General features: G+C 52.7%; 1 protein-coding gene across 1 annotated transcript; it reads right to left on the bottom strand.

Moving 5' to 3' along the window:
- Positions 1–568: 568 nt before the first annotated feature.
- On the bottom strand, positions 569–15,037 carry ROBO4 (roundabout guidance receptor 4). The gene is made up of 18 exons (XM_031652828.1): positions 14,075–15,037; positions 13,316–13,645; positions 12,917–13,074; positions 12,601–12,721; positions 12,191–12,318; positions 11,862–12,090; positions 11,486–11,598; positions 10,608–10,776; positions 10,267–10,452; positions 10,096–10,138; positions 8,027–8,163; positions 7,660–7,923; positions 4,094–4,201; positions 3,722–3,863; positions 3,341–3,577; positions 2,828–3,186; positions 1,391–1,597; positions 569–1,263 (listed from the first exon to the last, which is right to left on the bottom strand). Exons 1-18 carry the CDS (start codon positions 14,142–14,144, stop codon positions 1,241–1,243), a joined length of 3,024 nt encoding a protein of 1,007 aa, XP_031508688.1. The 5' UTR covers positions 14,145–15,037; the 3' UTR covers positions 569–1,240.
- Positions 15,038–15,757: the final 720 nt, after the last annotated feature.

Here is a 15,757-nt window from a genome sequence, read left to right as displayed (position 1 = left end):
AAGTGCTGGGATTACAGGCGTGAGCCACCGTGCCCAGCCAGCACAACAATTTTCTACACATATATCCTTATGAAATGCCATGAACCCCAACTACACTTGGGCAGAACGAACCTATTACTTAAATATTCCCCACTCCCAATCACCCTTCCCCATGCCTTAGACTATCCCACTTCCCTCAGCCATAAATATCCCTAAGGCTTATCTTGGGGAGGTGGATTTGAGAGCTGTTCTCCCACGTCCTCACTCAGCAGTCTTGCACATAAATCTTTCCTCTTTTGCAAAACTTCTGTCACAGTGATTGATTCACTGTGCGCAGGCAGACTGGCCCTGGACCTGGCGGTAATATAAGTTGCCAGGACCAGCAGACCCTGAAACTCCCCACCCCTGCCCTTCCTATATTCTGCTTAAAATTTGGTGGAGGAACCTCATTCTTCCTTTAATTGCAGAACAGAAATGTGTTCTCCCTGAGTGTCAATGAATGCCTGATCCCTACCTAACGCAGGAAACTCTTACCATCTCTCCAGTTGCTCCCTTAAAAATGGTGCTCCGAGGAATGATCTCACAGAACTCAAGTCTTGACCATTTTATGATATCAAATTTCTTAAGCTCATAGTGACAACAGTACAAGGACGGTGCTTTGGACCTATGGTCTCACACCTCCCTTCCTTCAGCATCCTCCCTAGACCCAGCCTTGAACCCGTTGCTTGGCATGAGGTAGGGCCTCAGTGCCTCAGTGGCTTTCATAATTATTTTCTTTACATGGTAAAGTTGGGAGAGAGTTGAGCTCTTCTCTAGAGGAGGGGCCCAGGTAAGGCTGAGAGGGGGCTCCGAGAAACTCCTTCCTCCACAGCCCTCTCCCAGCAGCCACTGTTGTTCTCCATGAAGGCACCTCTGGCTCCTCTACTTCCTATGATCCAAATGGGTGGGGACAGCAGGAGACTGGGCTGTTCTTCAGGCCAAAGCGACCTGGTAGTGGGAGTGGATGGCACAGAGGAGAAAGCAGTGGCTAGGAGTCAGGTGGAGATGATGTTTTGCCCCCTGAGGGCTCCAGGTCAGCTTTGCTCTAATTTTGTTTTCACTTGTTTTCACAATCCTGGAGGGAGAAGTGTCCAGAGGCTTGGGAAGGTGGACCCCAACTGCGGAGAAACACAGGCCAAGACCCACACACCACAGCCCAGGTCTTGTGGGTGGACAGGAGAAGTGGTTCTGATTCCCGTCTGGGCAGTCTCAGGGACACAGTTCAGGAGTAATCTACAGGAGAAGCTGAAGGACAGTGGAGTTATCTTCCCTGCTCCTTATCTCCCTTCCCCAATGACAGGCTTCCTCCTGGCTTCTTCCCAGAGGCCCTCTGGTCAAGATGGACACATTAGCCAGGAAGACAGACACTCACCACCAGCCTTGGGCACAGGACAGTGGAGCTGACTTCTCTGGGAAGAGATCCGAGAGTCAGGGGACCAGGGAGGCATCCCCCTTCCCAGCAGCTGGGTGTGGTTGACCTCCATGTCTTCCAACCAGTCTGGCCTCCACTCCCACAGGGGCAGGGAGAGGTTGGGGGTCAGGAAGATGTCATCCCTTGGGGAGGGAGGTGATGAGGCATCTGTCAGGGAGGGTAGAGGTGTCTATGGGGGGTTGACCTTCAGCCCCTAGGGGCCAGTTTAGTACAGGAAGCTTAGGACCAGCTCAGGGCATGTACCCAGCCCTAAACATAACCTAGCCCCAACTCAGCCCATCAGTCCCAGAGGCCACATCCCCAGGGGCTTGATCCATTTGTTTCTTTAGGGAGAAGTGATTGAACTGTTTCCTCCCAGCCCAGCTCTGGCCTTCTATCTGCACTCTCCTTGCACATCTCCATTCCCTGGGCATTCTTCTTCTGCCATCATGGGCACCTCTGTCCTGGATAATCCTTGCCCTCCCATTTAGCACAATCCTGGTTGTTTTTCTTGGGGGCAAAGGGTAGAGTTAGGGTTAGTAAAATGGAGATGGGGGATCTGATGGTGCATGTGGGGAAGGGACACCAAAGCAGCCAGGACCCTGCACTACCTTCTACTGACATGGAGATAAAGGTCCCACTCTGCTGGGAATGTCAGGGGTGAGCCCAGTGGCTCCTCAGCCCCAGCCACTGACAGGGCAGGAGGATGGAATTGGAAGAGGATAGAGCAACCTTTCGTGGAGACTCAAGTCAGGGTAAGAGGGGAGTCCTAGAGGCAGGAAAATGGACCTACAGTTGGCTGCCTTTAGAACTGGACAATTTAGGCCAGGCTCAGCGGTTCACGCCTATAATCCGAACACTTTGGGAAGCTGAGGCGGGCAGATCACTTGAGGTCAGGAGTTCAAAACCAGCCTGGCCAACATGCAACCCCGTCTCTACGGAAAGTACAAAAAAAATTAGCTGGGCGTGGCAGGTGCCTGTAATCCCAGCTACTCGGGAGGCTGAGGCAGGAGAATCTCTTGAACCTGGGAGGCGGAGGTTGCAGTGAGCTCAGATCATGCCACTGCCTGGGCAAAACAAACAAACAAACAAACAAAACCAAACCAAACCAAACAAAAACAAACAACCAAACGAATTGGACAATTTGTCCTTGTTCTGTGGGTGACCTTGAGCAAACTAATAAAACTATCTGACTTAACGTTTCCTCATTGGGATAAGAGGGATAAAGAATATTCCACATAGACTTTCAATATTAAATGTATGCAAAGCACTTATCATAGTACCTGAGATACAATAATCGTTCAATAAAACTAGTTGTTTTAACAATGATGACATTATGATGGTTGTTAGAAAGGCGAGGGGCATGAGTGAGGAGTAAGATGGGGAGACCTCACCTACCTGTGAAGACGCAGTCTGCCTCCCTGGGCTCTAGACCAAAACCAAAGCTATCCACTGCCACTGCCAGGGCCCGGGCAAAGTGGGCATCAGCGAGGAAGGAGCCATCGGAGGAGCTGACAAGGCTGGCTCTGGCGCTGGCAGCATTGTCCTCAGAGGCTGAGCCCCAACCATTGGCTAAGGAGCCCTCGCTGGGGGTGGGGGTGAGGCAGGGCCGAGGTGGGCACAGCAAGACTCCCCCCTCGGACCCCACCCCTCCTCCGGTCCTGTCCATGCCTGTGAACTCTGAGGCTGTTGGGGTGCTGATATACCCATAGGTGGTGGGGGGTGAAGGAGCTCTTGGCATGGGAGACGCGCTGTTCCTAGGGAGAGGCAAAAGGGGAGACAGCAATGGTTTGGGTGGAATGGGGGTTGTAGTAGCAGAAAAGCCCCAGTTGAGGGAGGGCGGAATGGGTGGAGAGGCGCGTGCTCCCGTAGCTTTTCTGTAGTTCTTTGGCTATCTCTCAAGCCACTCACCTGGGAGTCTCCTCACCCTCACTGAGTTCCAAACACAGGGCTACCTCCTCAGGGGTCAGCACGCTGTCTTGATCCTCCCCCAGGGATGACAGTGAAGAGCTGGACAGGTGACTGGAAGCTGGGCTGGGGCCAGAGAGGGAAGAGGCCTGAGGGCTAGGGGGGCTGCAGGGGCTAAGGATGGGAATGGGGGCTGTTGCCAGCAGGATGGAGGAGGGAGCCTGTGGTGCCACCGGAGGCCTGATCAGGGTGAGAGAGTGACGGCACAGTGGTTAGTACAGCTCTTCAAGTCCTTTCTCCCCTTCCCCAGCCTGTCCAATCCCAGTACACACTCCCCACACCCCCTCTCTCCCAGCCCTGCTTCCGGACCCCATACCCTCTTACTGGGTCTGTTGACTCTGAGTTGGGGGAGTTTCATGAGGAAAGAGGGGTGCTGGAGGGAGAGGACGAGTAACCAGCTCATTTGAGGAGCTGAGGAGTTTCGGTCCCAGGGCCCGCCAAGCAACCAGAGCTTGGGGCACAGCTCCTGGGGAATAGAAGCTTGGTGTGAGAACTGGCATCTCCATCTGCTCTGGAGCTCAGCCTGCCGACCCCCCCACCAGCCCCCTTAGCTACCTGTCCCCTACTCCATCCAACCCTCATCAGCCTCCTCAGGGAAAGGAGGATGAGCCTGTGGGAGGGGCCTGGGCTGGTGAGCCCCTGCACCCCTACACCCTATCTCGCCCCTTCACTTCCATTTCAGGGACCTTCTCTCACCTGGGCTTTGGGAAAGGTTCTTGGAACCTCTATTTCCCAACTCACAGGCCCGGAGCTCCAAGGGTTGGCTGCCCCGGAGCAGTGGGGAACTGTTGACATGCTGCAGCTCTGCAAAGAAAAAGTTGGTGGTTGCGGGGCCCAGGATGGACCTTTCAGATCCCAGCTGCTGTCTCCATCTTCAGTCTTATTCAATTCAGCCTGCAGGACCCGGAACCCAGAGAAAAGAGAGGGAAACCCCCCTGAATCCCTTCCACACCCCCATCTTCATCCAGCAGCTGTGATAGGGTAGAAGGAGCACTAGGCTTGGAGTCAAAAGACCTGCCCAGCTCAGCTGTGTGACCTCAGCGCAGTCCATGTACCTTTCTGAGTCCCAGTTTCATGTGTAAACAACCACTTTGAATGATGGTCTTGACAATTAAGTAAAACAGATTGTGCAAGTTCTTGGCCTTGATAGATACTTTAAAAAACAACTTCCTTTTCCTTGACTGTATTCATTCCAATCTTCCTGATCTCTATACCCTCACATTGCTACTCTCATGAATTTTGGCTCAGTAAGAAAAATACTCCTTCTTTTCTTGGAGAGAATCTATGAATTTCCATTTCTCACATTGCAAGTATCTCACATGGCTCTGGATAGCCCTGCACTGGGAAACTCGACTGTCTCTCACTTGAAAGGTGGGGTAGACTGTCAGGTTGAGCTGAGTGAGTAAGACAAAAACAGGGATCGACACACAATGTCGGCTGTGACAGGAGACAGTTGGTTAGTAGGAAGAGGAACTTCAGAGTAGGAAAAGGTATGGGTCTTTCCCAGGGAGGCAATGCCCTGCCCATAGCTATTCAATACTTTTTGTTGAATGGAAGAACGAATGCATGGGTGATACCAGAAATGTGGATATAAACACACAGTGGGAAGAATCACCTACAAGATGGAAGCTGTCATCTGGCCCACATGGGCAGTGGAGAGACAGGGCTCTGAGTGAACTTTCACAATGGAGAAGCTGGAAATGAAAGAGACAGCCGCAATTGTGTGCAGTGACCTGTGATCATGCTTCTTGGTCAGGCCAGAATGCAAAAGGGATCTAAGTTTAAGCCAGACAAGAATAGGGTAATAGAGGAAAGAGATTTTTGCAGGACCAGGAACCTGAAGACCATCAAAGGAGAAAAGAAACAGCCTTTAGATTAGTGTCCCATGACCAGAAGCCCAACTAGGAAAGGGTTTCCCATCTTGGTGGACCAGGGACTAGGCAGGACCCTCAGGGTAGAGCTATCTAGTCAGTCTTGTATCAGAGATCTGGAGGCCACTATGGGCAGCTTCAGAGCAAGGAAGTGAGCCAGGCTTTGGCACTGACCAAGACCCCATTTATGTACTAGTGGCCAGACCTTCTGATCCTTTGGGATGGAAACTCATCAATGACTAGACTCCCTCCATCAAAGTTTCCTTTGGTACTTTGGCTGTTTGGTTTTTGTTGATTTTCTATAGCTTTCATATGACCCAGGTAGTCCTGGGAGCCAACTTCTGGGTTGGTGCACCAACTCTGCTATCATCAGCCTCGTCTTGTCTAGTGCCTGGCTTCTTGACTAAGCTCAGAAATGTGAGCACAAGTTGGTTGACTGGTTTGAGTGGAAAGGGAAAGAAAACAGCCAGGCCTGGAAAAGGCCACTTTTATCCTAGCCTGTTTCACTTCCTCTAAGGGACCCTGGTAACAAAAGCCATCCTCCTACATTGCTTGGAGTTACTTGGACTTTAGTTTCAATTCTAATTGAATAAACTATACAAGAAAAATGTTATCAAGGTGAAAGGTTGAAACTCATTGGCCAAATTGCAATAAATATTTGTTTGAATAAAATAATGAATGAATGAGGTTATTCAGTGCATGTATCTGGCAAAGTGAGCAGAACTAAGAACCTGTTATGATGGACGAGAGACAGGAGGCTGCAATTGTGAGGATATCAGCACTAGAGAAGAAACCCCAACTAAGGCCAAATAATAAGAAAAAGGAACAAGCAGATAAAGGGGAGTGGGGGGCAATGGGAGAGGCTGCCAGTTTTAGAAGAGGAAGAAACAGCAGTAGAATCAGCTCCATGGCTCTGCAGAAGACCATAGCATGATCTTGCTGCTGCTGAGGTCCTGGGAGGTAGAGGTAGAATATCTAGTGTCCACCAGCCAAGGAGTTGCTGTGGTTGACCTATCCTGGGGACAGTGGTGAGATGGGGCTAGAGTGAGGAGAAACAGGGAGTGAAGTAAACCACAGGCTAGGAAGCTTCATCTCCAAATTGGAACCCTTCTTAAGAACTGGCTGTAGAAAACCACTCACCTCTTTCCAGTAGCATTACTGTTCTATGAGGGGCTATCCATTCCATTAAAGTCGGTGTAGTTCTTCGTGGGAAGGCTGTTTTTCAAATAAGACTATTCAACCTCTTTTTATCTGGTGTTTCATTACCACCAAGGATTTATAATCCAATAGCTCTGAGGCAAAGCTGGTAAGAATGCCAGCTTCACTGATATTTAGAGTCATAAAATTCTGGATATTGAACAAGCTCTTAATTATCTTAATCTATCTTTGTCTTATTAAAAGTTGGATTAAATCCACTTAAAAAAAAAAAAGACTTGGCTGTAGAACATTTGTTAGGTGTTACTTATCAGTACAGAAGACTCAAGAAGACAGCAGGTAGAGTGCAGGCCAGTGTTCTGCAGGCCAGAAATAGGAAAAAATACTCAAAGAGAGAATCAGATTTCCTGAGGGAGCTCCAGAGAGACTCAGAATCGCCCTCAGAGGCAGACTATCCTGCCTTCAGGTTTGAGTCCTGTAGCTAATTACTTGCAGAAGTTTGAACTAGTAACTCAATCATTCTGGCCCTCTTCCTGTCTGTAAAATCAGAGAAATAGTAGCCAGCCAATCTATTGTGAGGATTAAATGAAGTAACAAATATAAGTAAAGCACCCAGTATATAGTCATTGATCAAGAAATGGAGGCTATAATTATTTTTGTCTGGAAAGTCAAAGAAGGCAGCTGGGAGTCAGGAGAGAAACCTCTCCAGAAAGGAAATGCCCATTCCTCTCCGAGAAGTGAGTTGGAAGTCGGTGCCCAAGCACACCTGTATATAGTACACCAGGAGATGAACTCATGGGAGCCTGAGGCTTCGTGGCAGCACTGGTCACATTCCTCTAGGCTCTAGCATTACTTGTATGCTAGTCAGCACTTTCGTTAGGCCCTGAACCCTTAGAAGTCAAGGGCTGTATGTGGTGTCTCTTGTGTTCCCCATGTCTGGCATGCAGTGGTCCTTATTAAATGTTTGCTGAGTTGAATTGACTGCAGAATTAGGGCTCACTGCTGGTGTAGCCAAACTGAAACAAGAGGACAGTGCAAAAAGCTGAGGCTATTGCACCCCTAGCTGAGTACTCTGGTGGTAGGAGAAAGAGGTCTTGTGTCCACCTGGAGAGGAGAATGGAAGGAGGGTATGGAGGTTCACCTCACTCCAGGCTTTGAGGTCTCATTCCCATCACATTCCCACTCCTGGGCCCCTCTACCACCAGCTCAGGCTATGTCTATTCTCCCTCTCCTTACCCTGCTTCTTTTTGGCCTTCCAAGCCTCTGTAGGGGCCAGAGACAAGCGTGGAGAAGAGAGTCCCCTGCGGCTGCAGAGGCTGTCTGAGCTGGAACAGGGGCTGGAGAGTCGGGCCAGCTGGGGTGGTAGGCGCCTGACAGCTGGGACCTGGGGACTTGGCCTGGCTGGGGGACTGGAGGGCAGCTCAGCGATGAGGGAGCCATAAAAAGTGCTGGTGTCTGGAAGCAGGGGCACGCCGGGGCTTCGGGAGTCCCAGGAGAGCACTGTGATATAAATGACAGGAGGAATTATGGTGAGCATGTCCCACTCTCCATCCCTGGGATCACTGCCCCCAGCTAGGCCCTTGCCCCCACTGAGCATGCTCACAGGAGCGACGACAGTCTAGCGGGTCCCGGGGGTCCGCCCCCAGCCTACTGCTGAGGCTGCTGCTGCTGCTCAAGTCCCGAGAGCCAGAGGTGGAACGCCAAGTGTCTGCCAACCACTGGGAGTCACTGTGATCCATCCTGGGGCAGTGGAGGGAGGGGGTGAGGCCGGGAGAGACAGGGATAAGTGAGAACCTTATTGGCCAAGACCTCCTGTTCAGAGGGCAGCAGAAGAGGGCAAGGAGTTGGTGGTATCTGCTTTATCCTTACTACTGCTTCTCAGCTTTTCACAGACTCCTTAAGATCTCTGACCCATCCCCCAAACTCAGCACCCTTCTATTCCTGGATGAGGGGAAATCCAGGTCACCCAGAGCTGGGAGGTAGTAATGACAGACAGCTATGTTTGCTGAGGTGAAAAGAAGACCTGAAGACAAATCTGGTTTGACAATCCCTATCTGTCACAGCTTAGCTTGGGTATGTACATCTGTTGTACTTGGGTAAATACATCCTCTCTAAGCCTCAGTTTTCTCATCTGTAAAATGGTAACAATTAGACCTTCTACACTCAAGGCTGATGGTCTGAGTTTAAATGGGGGAAATCTGAGATTACTCAGCTGGCAGAGCAGGAGCTTGCTCCATGGATGTTGGCCTCTGGCTGCCTGAGTGATCCTTCAAGAACAGGGATCTGAGCAAGGAGTTTCTCTGCATAAGACCTTCAACGGCCCCTCATTTACCACGGTAGAGCCCAGGTACCTAGCATGGCTAACAGGACTCTCCTTGGTCTGGTTTCCAACTCCCTAACTATATCCTTTGCTCTGACCCATCTCTCACCCTACACCCGAGCTAGAACAAATGGTTTGTCTTTCCCTATGGACATATCTGGCTATTACTTGCTGCTTCATTGCTTTTCCCTCCACCCTCTTCTTACTGTCAGGGTACTGTGGAATCTTCTTTCTCCTATGTTTTTCCACATTGACCCCCTCCATGTGTCTTGTACCCACTTCTGCGTGGCCAGTACAGGATTGCACTCATATCCCCTCATGCCTGTCTCTGCCTACACTGAGAGATCCTGGCAGGTGGAGGCTCTTCCAAAAGAATGAATGAACCACAGATCAGAATGGAATCTCCCTCCAGGACAGAGCAGGAGTTCCCAGGGAAGCCAGAGAAAGCTTAGGGCAGAGCAGACAAAGCCAGGAGGTAGCTGAAAGAAAGAAGACAGTGAACTCAGAAAAGGTCAGAACACAACACCAGCTGGCTTGGACCCCTGCTCTGGGCTGAGGACCTGACAGTGAAATGGCAGCTCTAGGCCTGGATGTGCTGGCACACAGTAGGTGCTCAGTAACTTCTGTGGATAGATGCAGACCTGGAGTGGGAAGCCTCCCAGAGGAGATCTAATGAAATAAAGAGCCAAGAAAGCAGACAGAGAGATGAAGCGGTTACTTAGTACAGAACTCAGAGAACGAGAGCAAGAAGGATGTGTTCTCTATCAGCATGATGTCCCAAAACTGCAGACTTGTCCTGGCAGCCAAGTATACCGGAAGCAGAAGGGCCTATGGGCAGATCCTGTTTTTGAGAACAGTGAGGAAGAATCTATGATGTAGGCACCGAACAGCCTCTGCTGTAGCTGCGGATGGATTATGATGCAGGCACAATGGCTCAGTGAGAGAATTACTGAGTGCAAAGGCACTACTTGGTAGACCATAGGTGCACACATAAGATGAGACATTCGAGCTGGTTGTCTCATGCTGATTATTCTCCACCTAGCAGGGTTAGGCAGCAGGAGAGGTGGGGTGACAAGAGCCCTGGACTGGGGATTCAGAAGGCCAGTCTCTAGTTGGGCAGCCTTGAGTAAAGTCACTCAAGTTCTATGAGTTTCAGTTTACTGGTCTGTCAAGTGGTGTGATAGGAATAGTAATGACAGAGAAACGAACTCTCAGTTGGAGTTACAGGAGAGATTCATGTACGAGAGTCCCAGACTGCCTGGCAGGTAGACTAGTCCTCCATTCTTCTCTGTTGCAGCTGCACTGTCCCTTGCCACCCTCCCTTACTACAGACCTCCCCCTTCACCTCTCACCTGTGTTTTAGGATGGCGTCCTTACTGGTATATCTGTACAGACCTGGGAGAAGACAGGAGGAAGGCTAAATCCAGAGGCTGAATCACCTGGCCAGAGATCCAAAGCCCCTGCACCAGTCTGACTGGATGCTGAGGAGGCCTGTATATGTGTGGGACCCCTCAGAATCTCACCTGGGCCCAGGTGCACCCCAGCTCGGCGCCGGCGGTGGATACACACAGCGGTGCCCAGAAGCAGCAGCCAGAGCACAACACCACAGGTGGCAATGACCTCAGGCCGCTTCAAGGTGGCCCTCAGCTGCTCCAGAGTCCAGGGACCATGCTCACTGGGTTCTCGGGTGGCTCGCTCCATGGCCTGCTCTGTATGGGATGCAGAGCTCAGGGGGAGGGGGAGTCGAGGCAGTGAGGGCCTGGCAGGCAAGGGGGAAGAGCTAGAAGTGTGAGGCAGGAGCAGGGAGAGAGGAAGGCGGGATGCAGGCTGAAGGGTAGGGTGGGCCTGTGGGTACTGCCCTCACCTAAAAGGAGGCAGACAGGGCTACTGAGTTCTCCAGCTCCAGCACCAGTGACTGCAGCCACTTGCACACAGTAGGAGCCTGGCATGCGGGTGGTGATTTCCAGCTGGGTCTGCTCACCAACCACAGTCCAGTTGGCGGGGGGCAGTGACGTGTTGCCCAGGCTCCAGACCTGAGGCACAAGAAGAGGTGAACAGCTGCCCCAGGCACCATCCCAGAAGCTAAGCCCTTTGTCTGCAGATCAGACTCCAGGGATGTGGTTATTCTGCCCTGCCATCCACTTGGGGAATGCACCCAATTTCCTATTCCCCTCCTATTCTCCCAGCCAAGTGAGAGCTACCTCTCTCTAGATGAACAGAAGAAGGGCAAAAGCAATCTGCTAAAATACATGTAACATAGTAGTTTTCAAACAACAGCAGCCTTCCAAGTCACCTGGAGGGCCTGCTAAAGTATAGTTTGCCAGGCCCATCTCTGAGTTTCTGATTTATTAGCCCTGAGAAAGGATCTCAGGGTTTGTGTTCCTAACAAGTTCCTGGGTGAGGCTGATGTTGCTGCTCTAGAAGTCACACTTTGAGCACCACTCCCTTATTCACAGCCTGGTTTGATCTAGTCTGTTTCTTATTCCTGTGGCCTTAGCCCCACTTTCCATGTCTGTACACTGGGGATAATACCCCACGGTGGACTGTGAGGTGAAACGGGATCAGGGAGGTCAAGTGCTTGGCAGGGTCTGGCACAGTGGATCCTTGCTCAGCAAAAGAAGGTTTTCTTTGCTTCTCTGCCCAGGTGCCTTTCTCAGTGCACAGAGCAAGGGTATGCAGAACTCTAGAGAAAAGAGATGTCCAGGCAGCACTAGGAAGGGCTATGTCAGTTTGTGGGGGTACCTGGTAGCCACGGATGATGCCATTGTGGTTTTCAGCAGGTGGTGGGACCCAGCTCACAAGGACACTGCCATTGCCAGGTTTTAGGGTCACCTCCTGGGGTGGGGCACTGGGCACTGGAGGGGTGGAAGAGAGGCTATGAGGGGCTCTGAGGGAGAAGACGCTAGGGAAAGGAGCTGGGATGGGGGACACAGAGTCAGAACCCCACCAAGGAGACAAGAAGCCTCTCGAAGCTCTGCTGGCCTGGCCAGGGCAGAAGGGAGTTCCAGAGTAGGACCCATAATCTCCCCCCAAGACTGAAGCAGAACAGTCCAGGGGCCCCCAGATAAGAAGGAGCCAGAGGGCATATTGTTGGGTTCCGAAGGGATCAGGCCCTGACCTTTTTCCGGCAGCCTCAGGAGCAGCACGTTGCTGTCAGGGCCTCGAGCCCGGCCGGAGGATGGTCTCACTTTGAACTCATAGTCTTGGCCCCAGTGGAGGCCTCCAAGCTCTGCGCTCTGCCAGCCGGCCAGCAGCTCCTCTGCCCACGGAGCTCCCTGGTCTCCCGGGGCAGTCTGGGTCCTGAACAAGGCCGTGTAAGATTGGGCAGGTGCAGCAGGGCCGCTCACCTGGGAAGGAGTTGCGAGGAAGGGCGAGGGGTCAGAGAACTCAGGAACAGCCCTTTCTTGAGCTCTGGACTGGCTTTCACCCTTAGCACCTGGCCCTTACCTTCCAGCTGAGCCACACAGCCGGTCCAGGCTTGGGGCCCTTTGCGGGGTCCGGGTTCAGCAGTGTCACATTTTCCAGCTGAATTCGCACAGCCAAAAGCTCCACAGGCTCTGTGTAGTCCTGGGGCTCTGGGGGGAGGATGGGGCTGGGCTGGGGCCTACAGGCCGGAGTGACAGAACTGAGGTGTGGAACATCCCTCAGCCAGGGAGGAACCCCAGGGAACCCGAACTCCCAGTCTCCAGGTCTTGAGCATTCCGATTTCTACTCTAGCAGGGGGAACCTCCCACTACATGAGACCCCCAGCACTTTGACCCTGACCCCACATACCTTAACCCCAGCCCAAACCAGAACGTACCACCCTAACTGGAGCCCGCAGCCTGGCCCTGATTTTAGCCGACCCCTGTCCTTACCCTGGATGGACACCCGGGCTGCGCGGCTCTCCCTGTGTCCTGCGCTGTTGGCGGCCACACACATGTAGGCCCCTGCATCACTCTTCTCTGCTCTTGCCATCAGCAGGGATCCCCCGGACACCTGTCAGGGCCAGGTTCACTGTGAAGTCTCCTACGTGGGGAGGGGCTCTGAGCTGGGGGGAAATTTGAGGTCCCTCTGCTCTCCCCTCCTCAAATTCTACTGGAGGATGCGGGGCTGGAGGGCAGGTCAGTCCCTCAGGGTGTGCCCAGGTCTGCCCAGGCCAGGATGAAGTGTGGGAGAGGGGGCCACACTTACCGTGTGCCTTCCGGGCTGGAGGACCAGGGGTTTCCCATCTTTCCACCATGAGACTGTGGGCTCTGGGTGGCCCCAGGGCGGCCCACATTCCAGAGTTAACTGCTCACCCACCACAGCTACCATGTCCCGAGGCTGGATCTGGAAATCCTCCCGGAGGACTGTGGAGAGGATGGAAGGTGACAGGGAGCAGGGCCCAGGCCTCCTCTCCCTCCCTTATCACTCTTGCCCCCTTCTGCTTTGCCCACCTTCCTGGCCTCCCATTTTGGGCCAGCCCCACCCCAGCTTGCCCTCCCAAGCCTTGCAGCCCAGGCCTCTGCTCTCAGATGTTCCCTTGAACATTCAATTCATATGTCTCCACCCAGGTTTGCCCCACCCTGAAGCTCCCCTCCCAGACCTCACCAGCCACAGAGAGCCGAGCGCCTCTGCTGACTGCTGTGCCCAGCCGGTTGCTGGCCTCACATGTGTAGACACCAAGGTCTGTGGACAGGGCCTGGCCATCGTGGGCATGTCCCCGGGCAGGGGGCTGCAGCAGCAGAAGGGTCCCATCAGGCAGGAGGTGGTGTGGGTCTGGGGGCACCATGCTCAGGGGCTGCCCATTCAGCAGCCAGCGGATGGTGGGAGGTGGCTGGCCCGAGGCTCGGCAGCTCATCCTGGCAGGGCCAGGGCCCTGGAACAGCTGGTCCTGCGGGTGGACTAGGATCTGGGGCGGGGAGTCCTGAGCCATGCCTCCTGGGAGGGAAACGGAGCAGAGCCCAGTCTGATCACCAGCAACACCCCAAATTCCTGGCACCCCCTCATCTGTCTTCTCTTGTGTGCGAGTTTGCCAGATGACCTGTACTCTGAACTACTGAAGGCTGCCCCTCAAAGAACGAGCTAGCTGGTAGGAGAGAAGGCCAGTATGCACAGCATCCAGGCCAGGGCTTGCATAGTATGTTCTCTCTCTCTCTCTCTCTCTCTCTCTCTCTCTATCTCTGGCATGTGCGCACACACACAAACACACATACACTTACACACGTTAATCATCATCATCATCGTCATCATCATTCTCATCTCTGGTCCCCCCACTGCAAAAGGGAAGCAAGCAGTCAGCAGGCCTCTTCTGCCCTGAGCAGGCCTTGGATGGAGGGAGCATGGGCCAGGAGAGGGAGAGCAACTCACCCATGATGAGCAGGAGCAGCAGAGGCCGGGAAGCCCGGCCCCCCCGGAGGCTTTCTCCTCCAGAGCCCATGGCTACTCTCAGCCTTTTGTCCTTGTCCCCAGCACTTTGTCCTGCTGCTCTGAGCTCACAGCGAAGAGGGAAGGAGGGGCGGGGTGGGCTGGTGGTGGTTGTTTGTGACCGAGACTCTGCCCCAGGAGGGAAGCGGCTTTGAGGAAACCGATGCTTCCTGCCTGGCCCTCAGTGCCTTGGAGAACTGGGAGGAGACCAGAGGCGAGAAACTCTCTGACCTCGACCCTTTAGCTGTAACCTCCGACCCTAACTTCAGCGCTAAGCTTTATCTCATGATCTAGTCGGGGATTTCTTACAGGGTATCTTTACACTAACCATAACTCCAATCAGAGCCTTAATCCTCTATTTAAATCTTATCCCTGGATCCCAATCCTTATCCTTTTGCCACCTGCTAGAGAGGAATGAAAACCCCAGGAGTCTCAGGACACAGCAAGAAGCTGAGGACAGAGGGCAGTGGGGCTGCAGGCTGGAGAGGCTGAGTGAAGTGGAGCAGGGGTGGATTGTAACACCCTGGTCCATTTCCCCAGGGGCAGATGAGCCAGGGGGTGGGGTAGAGTGGGAGACAGGAAGGACTCAGAGCCTCTGGGACAAGCTGGGAGATTCCCACAGGATGTGTCCATATTCAGCTCAGAGTTGGATGAAATAAGCTTCTGTGGAGACCTTGGGCAAGTCAGTTTCCTTCTCTGTAAAATGGAAATAATAATAGTAGTTCCTACTTTGTGGGATAAAGTAATGATGAAACACATAAAGGATAAAACCACCGGCATCTGGTGCCTGACGCATTAAGAGTGATCCATAAAGCTGAGCCAACATTGTGTATTTGTTTTTAGGCCCATCTTATCACTGAAACTATTGGAGGATCCTCGGCAGGAGTATTTTTCAGGCCCTGGAAAGGCTGTTGGAGTAAAAGACCTTTTAAGAGTCTTTCCAGTCCCAAGAGCCTGTGTCCATGCCTGTAGCAGGCAGGCCTTGCAGCTTTTGAGCCTACAATGTCGGCTCTTGCCCGCTGCCCCCTTTCACCCACAACCTAGACAGAGGCCACACTCCCCTCTCAGATCCCAGCTCGTGTTTACCGGTCTCTTCCTTCCAAATCTGGAATCTCAGCCATTTCCTGGAGCTGTTCCCGGAAGGCCAAGGCCAGGCTCTGGGGCTCAGCGGAAGAGTATCCAGCCTTTGTTCCCAATTGTTCCTGGCTGGCTTCTCTGCAGGGCCCCTAACCCAGCTGACGCCCTCCCTTCCCCACTCCCCATTCCCATCCTGGCTTCAGTGCCAGCCACAGCTTAACAGCCTGTCAAGTAGAAGGCTCCTTCACTCCTCTTTCCTCTCAAACTCAGACCAAGACTGACAAAGACAGAATCGGAGCAAGGAAACACCATGGTCTCTACAAACTGGGGCGTTCGCAGAGGCTAAAGAATAGGCAGAGTGAAAGTCATAGGGTGGCAGAGCTGGAAGGATAGGAATTGGGGCCAGGGAACAGAATGTCACTACCCTTAACACCTCTAATTCTGAAATCCCAGTTTTTGTTCTCTGGACCCAATTCCTATCCCAAATTCTGTGGGTGTGTCCTTACACTAACCATAACTCCAATCAGAGCCTTAATCCTCTATTTAAAT

This window comes from Papio anubis, chromosome 12, assembly GCF_008728515.1.
Source record: "Papio anubis isolate 15944 chromosome 12, Panubis1.0, whole genome shotgun sequence".
NCBI classification, from domain to species: domain Eukaryota; kingdom Metazoa; phylum Chordata; class Mammalia; order Primates; family Cercopithecidae; genus Papio; species Papio anubis.
Note: the sequence above shows the minus strand (reverse complement) of the source record. Positions and strands in the feature narration are given on the sequence as shown.

Bases quoted from the DNA above. Each gene is read 5' to 3' on its own strand.
- ROBO4 (XM_031652828.1), bottom strand. From the start codon at position 14,144: ATGGGCTCTGGAGGAGAAAGCCTCCGGGGGGGCCGGGCTTCCCGGCCT. The intron at 12,722-12,916 runs GTAAGTGTGGCC...TGGCCCTGACAG, and splicing joins TCCAGCCCGGAAGGCACACG to GTGTCCGGGGGATCCCTGCT. The intron at 3,187-3,340 runs GTGAGTGGCTTG...GCCTCTCCCTAG, and splicing joins GAGGGTGAGGAGACTCCCAG to GAACAGCGCGTCTCCCATGC.